This window comes from Pristiophorus japonicus, chromosome 6, assembly GCF_044704955.1.
Source record: "Pristiophorus japonicus isolate sPriJap1 chromosome 6, sPriJap1.hap1, whole genome shotgun sequence".
Taxonomy (NCBI): Eukaryota; Metazoa; Chordata; class Chondrichthyes; family Pristiophoridae; genus Pristiophorus; species Pristiophorus japonicus.
This window is the reverse complement of record NC_091982.1, coordinates 27,875,677-27,887,776: the sequence shown is the minus strand read 5'-3', so window position 1 is coordinate 27,887,776 and position 12,100 is coordinate 27,875,677. Positions and strand designations below refer to the sequence as shown.

Genomic DNA, 12,100 nt, shown 5'->3' with positions numbered 1-12,100 from the left:
AAAGTAAAAGCTCATGGAATCCAAGGGAGAGTAGCAAATTGGATCCAAAATTAGCTCAGTGGCAGGAAGCAAAGGGTAATGGTTGAGGGGAGTTTTTGTGACTGGAAGGCTGTTTCCAGTGGGGTTCCACAGGGCTCAGTATTAAGTCCTTTACTTTTTGAAGTATATATTAAAGATTTAGAATTAAATGTAGGGAACATGATAAAGAAATTTGCAGATGATACAAAAATTGGCTGTGTGGTTGACAGTGAGGAGGAATGCACTAGGCTGCAGGAAGATATCGATGAACTGGTCAGTTGGGCAGAAAAGTGGCGAATGGAATTCAATCCAGAAAAGTGTGAGGTCATGCATTTAGGAAGGGGCAACAAGTCAAGGGAATACACAATACATGGGAGGATACTGAGCAGTGTGGAGGAACAGAGGGACCTTGGAGTATATGTCCACAAATCCTGAAAGGAACCAGGATAGGTCAATAAAGTAATTAAAAAAGCATACAGAATGCTTTCCCATTATTAGCCGAGGCATAGAATACAAGAGAAGGGAGTTATTCTGGAACTGTATACAACACTAGTTAGGCCACAGCTAGAGTACTGCATGCAGTTCTGGTCACCACATAACAGGAAGGATGTGATTGCATTTAATTGAGGTGTATAAAATTATGAGGGGCCTAGATAAAGTGGCTAGGAAGGACCTATTTCCCTTAGCAGAGGGGTCAATAACCAGGGGGCATAGATTTAAAGTAGTTGGTAGAAGGATTAGAGGGGAGATGAGGAAACATTTCTTGAGAGGGTGGTGGGAGTCTGGAACTCACTGCCTGAAAGGGTGGTAGAGGCAGAAACTCTCATCACATTTAAAAGATACTTGGACGTGCACTTAAAGAGCCGTAACCTACAGGGCTACGGACCTAGTGCTGGAAGGTAGGATTAGGCTGGGTAACACTTTTTCGACCGGCACAGATATGATAGGCCGAACGGCCTCCTTCTGTGTGGTAAATTTTCTATGATTCTAACCTCTCCACTGCCTCGACGTCCTTCTTAAAGTGTGGTGCCCAAAATTGGGCAGAATACTCCAGCTGGGGCGTTACCAATGATTTTGAAAAGTTCAGTGCAACTTCCTTGATTTTGTACTCTATGGGGGGTGAAATTGCCCCCATTTGGGGGCAGTAACAGCCGTGAGGCGGGATTTCCTGTGGCAGGTGCGAAGGTCCAGCACCGCTCGCGATATTGGGGTTGCCGCCCCCCAAAGCGAGTGGAGCACGAGCAGGACATAAGGAATCCGAGGTGGGACGCGTAGTGCTGCCACGTGGAAAGGGCCCTCCCCTGATTTAAAGGGGAAGGCCAAGCTGTCGACTCTGCAAGTCCCGACCTGGACCATCGGGGAGCGGGGTGCCATGGCATCAGCCCAGCAACCAAGCGGAGTGCCAGGCTGCAAGATCGTGGCACGGACCCCGTTAAATGAGTGGGAAAGAACATGGCAAATGGAATATAATATGGAGAAATGTGAAGTTATCCACTTTGGTCGGAAAAATAGAAAAGCAGAGTATTTTTTAAATGGTGAGAGATTGGGAAATGTTGGTGTTCAGAGAGACCTGGGTGTCCTTGTACACAAATCACTGAAAGTTAACATGCAGGTACAGCAAGTTATTAAGAAAGTAAATGGTGTGTTGGCCTTTATTACAAAAGGATTTGAGTAAAGAGTAAAGACGTCTTACTGCAATTATATAGGACCCTGGTGAGAACACGCCTGGAGTATTGTATACAGTTGTGGTGGCTGAAATTGACCATTTCTATAAGGCCCGTGGCCGCCGTGTGGAATGGTCACCAAGTCTCTGCGGAAGAGCACCATTTTTTAAATTGCCCTTCCTCCAGTTGTGAGCGGTGTACGGTACCGCTCCGCCCGTTTTCTCACTGCGGCGTGCACGCGCCGAACCCTTACCGACCGGCGGCCACTCCTTCCCGAAATTGCCCCGTGGGAAATTGGCTCTTTCCCGGAATTGTCCCGCGGGATCGGCGCCACTGCTTTTGCTGTCAGTACCCTTTATGTGGCTTGGCGGCAAGGCTGCCTTTAAATGGGAGATGGCACTGCCGGTGACACCATGTTGTTTTTTTTTTTGTCGGGCCGACAATTATGGCCGCGAGTTCGGCCGGGCTGCCAACAGTCAGCCTGGCACCCCCATTTCCACCCCGCTAGTGATGGCCACTCCGCCGTGCCCCCGCTTCCGCCCCGATGATGAGGCCACTTCCACCCCGCTCCAAAAAAAAGGCATGAAGTACTGAATTTCTCCAGTTTGGCCATCCCATGAATTGGTAGGTGCCAATTCCCAAGAGCGGTAGGTGCGACTCGTTTCGGGTAGTGGGCAATTTCAGCCCCGTGATCTCGTTACCTAAGGAAGGATATACTTGCCATAGAGGGAATGTAACGAAGGTTCACCAGAATGATTCCTGAGATGGGAGGATTGTCATATGAGGAGAGATTGAGTAGACTAGGCCTATATTCTCTAGAGTTTAAAATAATGAGAGGTGATCTCATTGAAACATACAAACTTGTTACAGGGCTTGACAGGGTAGATGCAGGGAGGATGTTTCCTCTGGTTGGGGATTCGAGAATCAGGGGTCACAGTTTCAGAATAAGGGGTCAGCCATTTAGGACTGAGATGAGGAGAAAAGTCTTCACTCAGAGGGTGGTGAATCTTGGGAATTCTCTACCCAGAGGGCTGTGAAGGCTCAGTCGTTGAGTATATTCAAGACAGAGATAGCTAGATTTTTGGATATTAAAGGAATCAAGGATTATGGGGATAGTGCAGGGAAGTGGAGTTGTGGTAGATCAGCCATGATATTAGATGGCAGAGCAGGTTTGAGGGGCCAAATGGCCTACTCCTGCTCCTAGTTCTTATGTTCTTATGTATTTATCCACCATGCAACAGGCCGCTAAGTCGAACAATTTTTTTAAAGCACCACCTCCCCTTTAACTAGCACCCCGCGAGTGGCCCACAGCCCGGTACGCACTCCCCGAAGCTGTTGCTGGCATCGCCCGGCACAGGTTCGAGGATGCTCCCGAATTTTCGCTCCGTTGCGAAAACATGTCGCTGCGCATGGTGATTATGTTGTCATCGCCGGCACAGCGGAGGAGGCTGCTACCGGCTACCGCTAAACTCCTGCGGAATTTGGCAGGAATCGATAGTGGCGCCACGCCCGGGTGAAAAGTAATTTGCGCCCCGCTAATGGGAGGCGCAAACAACCCGAATTTCTCACCCTATGCCTCTTTTTATGAAGAAAGAAAGACGCATTTGTATAGCACCTTTCACGATCACCGGAGCTCACAAAGCAGTTTACCATCAATGAAGTACAGGTTGAACCTCCCTTATCCAGAACTCTCTTATCCAAAACCACCCCTCGTCCAAAACCATTCCCGGCCACCGGGTGGCACATGTGCGAACTCCGACGTGAAGAAACTGAACAAATTAACAAATTGAAGTTCTTCCTCGTTGCCGACTCCCGCAATCGCTGGCCTGACCCCGTGATCCACCGCCACCCCCCCTCCCCGACGCTCCGACCATGATCTCTCTGCCGCACTCCCAACCCCAAGCCAGTCAGCGCTGATATCCTCTTGCTCAGTATCTGTACCATCCAATTTAACATGACCACCCCTCATCCAGAAAAATCTCTTATCCCGAACAGGCTAGGTCCCGAGGGTTCAGTATAAGGGACGTTCAACCTGTACTTTTTTTGAACTGTAGTTCGTGTTGTAATGTAGGAAACATGGCAGCCAATTTGCTCACAGCAAGCTCCCATAAACAGCAATATGATAATGTCCAAATAATCTGATTTAGTGATGTTGATTGAGGAATAAACAATGGCCAGGATACCGGGAATAACTCCCTTGCCCTTCTTCAAAACAGTGCCATAGGATCTTTTATGCCTACCTGAGAGAGCAGACAGGGCCTCGGTTTAATATCTCATCCAAAAGACAGCCTGGAACCTCCTGCAGTGTAGCACTCCCTCAGTACTGCACTGGTGTGTATAATTGTATAAAGCCAAGGATATTGTGTGTTATTTTAACAAAGTAGAAAGGATAACAAAAAGAATATATACTGGTACTGGAAAATAGACAGAAGGATATTAATAAATATTGTACATGGTAACGATCAATACTTTATTTCAGTCTGTTTCTTATTCAGTCTTCAGAACACCTTGTTAAACTTTAAATATTAATTTTCCTGTTTGATAATGGTACTTTGAGGTAGGACAAGTACCAATCAATTTGAATGTGGATACATCCTAATTCAAATGAATCTACAGGGGTTCCTCTGTTCACTATAGCCAAATCTAAAACAAGTATGTAAGATTTCACTATAAATAGTGAACAATGTGAATTTTCTCCCAATATGATTTAATTTCAATTAAATTCTTAATTTAAAATAAGAAATATAAATATCACTCAAGGTTTTCAAGTATAGATTTGGTGAAGTACAATAATCAGAAATAATTGATAAAAGTATAATTCACATCATTGAAATAAAGACACTTATGCACTGCTACAACACTTACAGTTTTAATATACTCCTAATACTCTTTCTATTCCTCTTAATAAATGGAAAAGTATAGCAGAAAAGACTTATTAATGTTTCAGATTATATAAAAATTTGTTTCAGGTGATCATAGTCCTGAAGACCTGGAGTCCTTGAGATCACTAATTTTATACCGTCAACTTTTTTATACCTTCAACATTTGGATTTTCTTTAAGGCTTTCATGTACTTGCACATTTTTTTCCTCCAAGAAAAATAAATATTGTCCTATTACTTAAGCTATGTTGTTCATTACTTGCCTCCCTGCATCATTCTTGAATTGTCAGCTTTTTGGAGGCAATGGCAGCTTTTTTTAAATTGTTGGTCAACTTTTGCTAATTTTCTAGTTTGAAATGTGTGCTTTGTCCTGCCAAAATAATCGGGATGGCAGATAATTTGGAATACAGATAATGGAAGTTCTGCTGTCAATGTGATGCTCACAAAAACTAACGAGGCTCTTTTCTTTCAGTCTGTTCACAGTATTCCAAAGGAGTTTATGCCATTTTTGGATTCTATGATAAGAGATCTGTGAACACGCTGACATCTTTCTGTGGAGCACTACACACATCCTTCATCACTCCAAGCTTTCCTACAGAAGGAGAAGTTCAGTTTGTCATTCAACTGAGGCCACCGCTGCAAGGAGCACTCTTAAGCCTTCTTACCCACTACAAATGGGAGAGATTTGTCTATCTGTATGACACAGACAGAGGTGAGCAGTGTTACTCAAAGCAGTTTTGTTTTCATTTTGCTAAGGTATTTATGCATGCCTTAGACTATGATTGGTTATGAAGTTTCACTTTTGCTTAAAGCTAGTAACCACTGGGGGAAAAGTGCCAGGAAATCTGCATATCCAAGTGTAACTAATTATTTTGGTACAAAACATGTCATTCAAAAACTATTTATAATTCATGTTTGAAATTCATGTATTCCCTGATAATTCTGTCCCATCAGTTGCTAAGGAATTTGAAAACTTGGCTTTCATTAAACACCAGAACTGTTGAAAGAAATAAGTTACAGTAAGTCTTAAAATAGTATAGTGCAGGAAACAATTTTATTTTGGTTGTTCAAATTTGAAGTTATTTCAATTGATCAGGTTTGATGTTTGTGGTAGTCTATAGGGACTGCAGTTATACTGTCACTTTTCTACTTTCAGATGCTCATTGACACACAAAGTGACAGTATAGGTCAGAGTCTGATTTTGATCTGGCACCCAAGTGCACGAAGACCAAATGGTTTGAGACCCTCTCCTCCCCAAAGTAAGCCAACTCACACTGAGTTAATACTGCCTTGATGTCACTCTCACCTCACCTCTGGAATTCAGCTCTTGTGTCCATGTTTGGACCATGGCTACAATAAGGTCAGGAGTTGAGCAATTTTAGCGGAACCCAAACTGAGCATCAGTGAGCAGGTTATTGATGAGTAAGTGACACTTGATAGCACTGTTAACAACATCTTCCATCAGTTTTCTGAGGATTGGAAGTAGGCTAATGGGGTAGTAATTTGCTGGGTTGTATTTGTCCTGCTTTTTGTGGACAGGTCATATCTAGGCAATTTGCCACATTGTCGGGTAGATGCCAGTGTTGTAGCTATTCTGTAACAGCTAGCTAAAACTAGCTCTGGAGCAATATCTTTAACACAACAGTTGGGATGTCTTCAGGACCTGGAGCCTTTGCTGTGTCCAGTGCACTCAGCCATTTCTTGATATCGCATTGAGTAAATCAAATTGTCTAAAGACTGGCATCTGTGATGGTGGAGACCTCATGCAGAGGCTGTGAAGGATCATCCACTTGGCATTTCTGGCTGAAGATTGTAGTATATATAATAGTTATTACAGTGTACATAAAAGCAGACAAAAGGATTTCATATTTAAGGGGAGAATGGAGCAAATATGATGTCCTATATCCTGATATGGGACTGATCCTAACTAAAGGTGCTCAGTTACTAACCTGGTGTCGATCTTGCAATAGCTGAGTGAATACCCACACATGGCCTTGTTCTTGTAGTGGGTGAGGGGTTTCAAGATGAGAATGACCCTTCTGGTGTTCTGCCTTTAGCAAGCATCTGGCGCCAACTTCTCCTGCTAACAGCTGAGTAAATGACGGTAAGGCTGACAATTGAGGAGTGTGTGCAAAGTGGCGGAGGAGAAACAAAATAAGAGATGTGGGGGGTATACAGACGTTAAAGCGGAGATACAGGTATCTGAGGTTGTGCAAGAGTGTTCTTGTTTGTTATAGCAGCTGTGTAGTCATAGAGTTAGAGATGCCCTTAACCAGAGGGCAGTGTAAAGGGTTAGTTGTGTAAGTGTTGATTTAAGAGGGTGCAGTATGCGTGCCGCCCAGGATGGGCTAGGAAGAAAGGGGGAATGTGGTCAGTGCATTACCTTGCCTGTCCTGATCTGGTCATTGAACTTATTATGGCACTGTTCTGCAATCCTGGGAGTAAAGTGTCATCTCTCTCCAGGTGCACAGGCTTTGTGGCACACACACCCATACACATGCCCAGGAGTCTGTGTCTCCTGCCTTCAGTCTTCTTTGGTAGGGCTTGGAGTGAAAGTGAAAATGTAAGTGAAACACTGCACCTGTTTGTTCCCCAGAATGTTGTTGTAGAGCACAGGCTGAATAGTGCTTTTAAAAGGCTGCACAGAAGTTTTCTAATAGGTCAGTTGCTCGCGCCCATTTTACATGGGTTTTAGTATTAGTATTAGGCAGTCCCTCGTATCGAGGATGACCTGCTTTCACACCAAAAAGGGATGAGTTCACAGGTGTTTCAATGAGGGACATGACAATCTAGGTCCCGAACTACATACTAAAGGGTAGAAGATGCCTGTGCATGGATTGTGCATGGGTTTTACACCAATGCTTGCACCAATAGGTGAGCTTACCTTGGAAGCCTGCATGTAACTCCTTCTGCTGGCTACAATGTTCATCAAGGAGCAATAGCAGTGTAAATCACATAGAGAAAATTCCAGGCCTAAGGTTCTTAACAGGATGAAAGAGTGAGATCTAGGGTTCCAGATGTCAAAGGCTATAAAGATGGGAGTGCAGGTAGAAAAGAAAAGGAAAATGGGACTCTGGGGTTTATACAACTTTAATGATGTAATTTATGAAACATCCTCAGTTTTAGCTTAAGTAATAGAAGACAAATACTTGCATTCATATCGTACCTTATCATGGCTCGGAAGCATCTTAAAACACATCACACATAATGAATTCCTTTGAAATGCAGTGTGTTGTTATTTAGGCGGACTGAATATGAAAGCAAGGTGATAATGTTGATGTATGTATTGTGTGCAGTTCTAAATATCTTGTTATAGGAAGAACCGTGGAAATGTTACAGTATTAATTCTATGTGAGAAAGGCGCGGCCGGCAGTGGAAAATCTCCCCTTTGGAATCTGTCAAAATGCTCTCAGTATTCAAGTAATCTGGTTGTTAATGATTGTGTCAATACTAATTCTACTTTTTCCCTCAATTTGGATGCATCCCATCCTTCTAATTATCAGATAGGGAACAGATATTTTGAAATAATTTGGGCTGCATTTTTGGCTATTTTGCGCCTGGTTTAGCACGGGCCGTTAAATGCTGTTTCTGGGCGTGATGCCAGGCGTCCAGGATTTAGCACCAGGCCAGAAGATTTGGCTATTGGTTAGCGCCGGTACAAAAACTTACCACCCTGCCCTCCGTTTTCAGCATGATTATGCCATCAGTCATCGTGTAACGCTGTGCTAGTGCCCCGGATGGAACTTTTGGCTTTAACGCCTCATTTAACGACTGCCCCAGGAAACGCCTGAAAAAAAAAGGTGGTCCCAGGATGCAGCAGGTGCTACTGGCGCCATATTTAAATGGAGGCTGGAGAATCTTATTTCGCAGTTGTCAGTCACTGCTACGCTTGCGTGCAGAACGCTGCGTGAGGCTGTGAGTTGCACACAGTGCTTTTATGTGCCACGACACTTTGCCAACAAGGTCAATGAGAGATTTCAATGGGAGCAATATTAGTTCGCCAGCGTATCATGCTATTTGCTATTGGTAGGCGGCTTCAAGCTGGAAGAAGGGTTCTTGGCCATGTTGGCCCACGGATTTGAAGAGGTTGCAGACGTATGGGGAGGAGGCATTACGCCCCACGGGTTTACAGGGAACATCGCTCATACCTCCACATCTCTGAGGCACAGTGCGTTAAAAGGCTGTGCTTCTGAAAAGAAGGCTGACAGAGATACACCAGCTCCTACAGGCAGACCTACAGCTACCAGCACCAAACAGGACTGTGCTGACCGTCGAGGTGAAGGTGATTGTGACGATGGCCTTCTATGCCTCTGGCTCCTTCCAGACAGCAGCAGGGGATATGTGCAACACGCTGCACATTGCTGCATCCGCTAGTTAACAAGGGCACTGTATGCATGCAGAATGGACTTCATAAAGTTCCAATAAGCAGGAACAGCCAGAATGAGAGGGCTCTCGGGTTTGGACGATTTGCAGGCTTCCCCAAGGTTCAAGGTGCCATTGACAGCACACATGTCATCTTGCGAGCACCATTACACAATGCAAAGGTCTTCAGAAATGTACAGTTGGCCTGCGACCACACACAGTGCTTCCTCACAGTGAATGCCTGCTACCCAGAGAGCATACATGATGCTTTCATCTTGCATGAGAGCAGTGTCTCATGAATGTTTCAGCGACAAAGACAAGGCCAGGGCTGGCTGAGTGGGGACAAAGGATTCGGCCTGGCCACTTAGTTCATGACCCCTTCGGAACCCTGCCACGGAAGTCGTGCAGAACTATAATGGGAGACATGCAGCCACCCGCAACAACAACGGACTGACAATTGCCGTACTCAAGCAGTGCTTCCGATGCCTGGAGGCAGCCTTCAATACTCCCCTCAACAGGTCTCTGAATTCACTGTCATGTGTTGCATGCTACACAACTTAGCCATCATGAAGGGCCAGGCATTTCCAGTGGGGATTGTAGGACCACCTCAGGAGGAGGAGGAGGATGAGAACGAGGAAAAGGAGCCTGGTGACGAACCCGTTGCAGTGAGACCACAACGACAGGAAAGGCAGCGTGGAGCTGTGGCCGCAGCAAGGCCCTTATGTCGCCAGCTAATCATTGATTGGCTTGCTTGAATGGGGAAGATGGGGTTTCAGCATTGGCGCGCTGCTCTATGCCACCATGCCGGCAAATCTACACTTAATTCTGCAATGAGACACAAGACACCAATGGCAAAGGTCAAACAAACATTTTTATAGACATGAATAACAATGTAACCCGCCAAAACAAAAACTATACAATGGTTAAAGTAAAAGTAAATCAACACAAAACTGCTTCCTGCAGTGAATAAAATGTAAATAAACAGTAAACAGCTTCCTGCAGCAAGACAATTCAAGATGAGTCCATTGTTATCACACACCTATGAACAATTTTTACAATTGTACATACATCCATAAGCACAAATTTGTGCCAAGCCTTAATCCACACTCCTCACTCCCCCCCGTCCCAACCCCACCCCCGCTTCCCTTCAACCGCTTCCCCTGCCTGCTGCTCCTCCTCAGTGAGGCCTCAGTGCCTACAACAAGGCTGCTCGAGGGCCGCTGTGTTGGGGAGGTCAGACAATGCAGACGGCGTCTAAGGACGCCCTGGACCAGTTCTTGACCTGGAAGGCCTGGCTGCGGACTGCTGCGTCTCATCATCGGCGGGTGCAGTCGCTGGTGGCTGGGGTGTCAACCGTTTATGGTGTATGGTTGGCGAGTCAGTGGTGGGAGCTAGAATGCAGTCATCCTGAGGAAGGACAGCACCTTCCATTTCCTGGGAGCCACTGACTCTCCATGTATCTACACAACTTGCTGGTTTGCTTCTGCTCTGCCCTGCCCCATTGGACTGCATCGCTTGACCAAGCTGAAGCATAGCTTATTGCCTGCGATGCACCCAAGTCTGCGACATGATCAAGGGCACGCGCCACACACTCTGGAACCGTACTGTCGCTGCTCGAGGCCACCAGCCTCTGTGTGTGGCCAATGATGGCCTCGCTGGACTCCCAAGTCACACTGACAACCTGTGACGCTGTCTCCGCAACAGTTGCAGTAAGCTTGTTGATGCTTTGTGGGATCTGTCCCAATACATCCATAACGTCGTGGTGCATGCCTGAGTTTTTCCTGGACATTTCCACCATCCAGTTCCATGTTTTCCTGTCATTGAGCAGACAGACTTTGCCGACTCACCCTCCGGAGAGCTGGCCTGCGAGAATCCTCTCTCGCACTGCGTTGCTGTAGGCAACTGGGGGGAGGAGGCTCGGACTCCTCAAAGCCCGGGAAATCCGCCTCCTCCACAGATGTAGTGAGGCCAGATGGGGCAACTGGTGGGCTCTGAGGCTCAGGCAGAACACTCTCGTCCCCTCCCTCATCGTCTCCCTCATGACCAGATGTAGAGGGCTCCCTTGAAGGTTGCTGTGCTTGTGGCTGGTCATCTGCAAGCACAAAACATCAGACGTGTGGTTTGCAGCAGGGGAGGGGGCAGGGTGACATGTGGAAAGTACATGTTCATTTGAAGGCCCACCGCCATTTCATTATATGTCTTAATGCAGTCTCTTGAGTCGCTCTATCCATTTACATATACTCAGTACCTGAAGGGGGCTCAGCATCGCCCCCGGCAACTGTCCTGTCTGGTGCACCTCGACATCAATCAGTGGTAATAATTGGGGCGGCCCTCCACCTGTGCGTAGCTGCTCCCTCCTGTTGTTGGAGTGCTTCGACTGCAAAGAGAAAAATAGGAAGGATTCAGAAAGGGTTTCTCTGCTGTTGTGCCACATATGCCTACCATAGAAAAATAGAGGATACTGTGTGAATGTTCTAGGGGCTTCTGTTCAAACTGTTTGCATGTTGCATGTGCTTCATGAGGACTTGTTAGGAGGTTAGAGGGATGTAACATGGGGGCTGTAGGTGATCTTTCTGAAAGGCATAGCAGCAGTGGGAATGTATTGTGAGGAAGGATGTAAATAATTGAGTTTATGTGCATGGATCATTAGAAGTGAAAGGGTGCAGAAGTCTTCATCTTTCTTGTGACAGCTACCCCACAGACTGTTGAGTGGGACCATATGCATGAAAAACTTTATTATTGTGTGAGATTCATGATAGAAGTCATGGAGGCATACATAAATGCAAATGGTACTCACCCTGACGATCTTATTAAGGTCGTTGAACTTTTTACGACACTGTGTGGCAGTTCTGGGCACAGTGTCTGCAGCAGACACCTCCGGAGCAATGTCCCTCAGTCTCTTAAAAACAGGTGGGAGAGGTCTGGCTCCCCCAGCAAGATGGATTGAGGACCTCTCCTCTCCCCTGCATTCACTAAGACTTGACTCGTTTCATTGGTGAAGTGCCTGACACGCTGCCTTCTCTCCTGCTCCTCCATTTCTGTAGAAGTGGCTGAAGTGCGGCAGTTTATATGTGCTTGTGCACAGGAAGCTGTCATGCCCTGCATTAGCATTTGCGACCGGGAAAAAACAAATGAAAAAAAAATTGTGCATGCGCAAAATGGTCGCCTCCTTTAAC

The 12,100-nt window shown here is 45.9% G+C and overlaps 1 protein-coding gene across 2 annotated transcripts in view; it reads left to right on the top strand.

The window, feature by feature from the left end:
• Nucleotides 1-12,100, top strand: part of gria3b (glutamate receptor, ionotropic, AMPA 3b) — a 494,474-nt gene that overhangs the window by 81,738 nt on the left and 400,636 nt on the right. For both annotated transcript variants that reach the window (XM_070882006.1, XM_070882007.1), the window contains exon 3: nucleotides 5,035-5,274. In XM_070882006.1, the coding sequence (XP_070738107.1) occupies nucleotides 5,035-5,274 (240 nt within the window). The remainder of the gene's footprint in view (nucleotides 1-5,034; nucleotides 5,275-12,100) is intronic.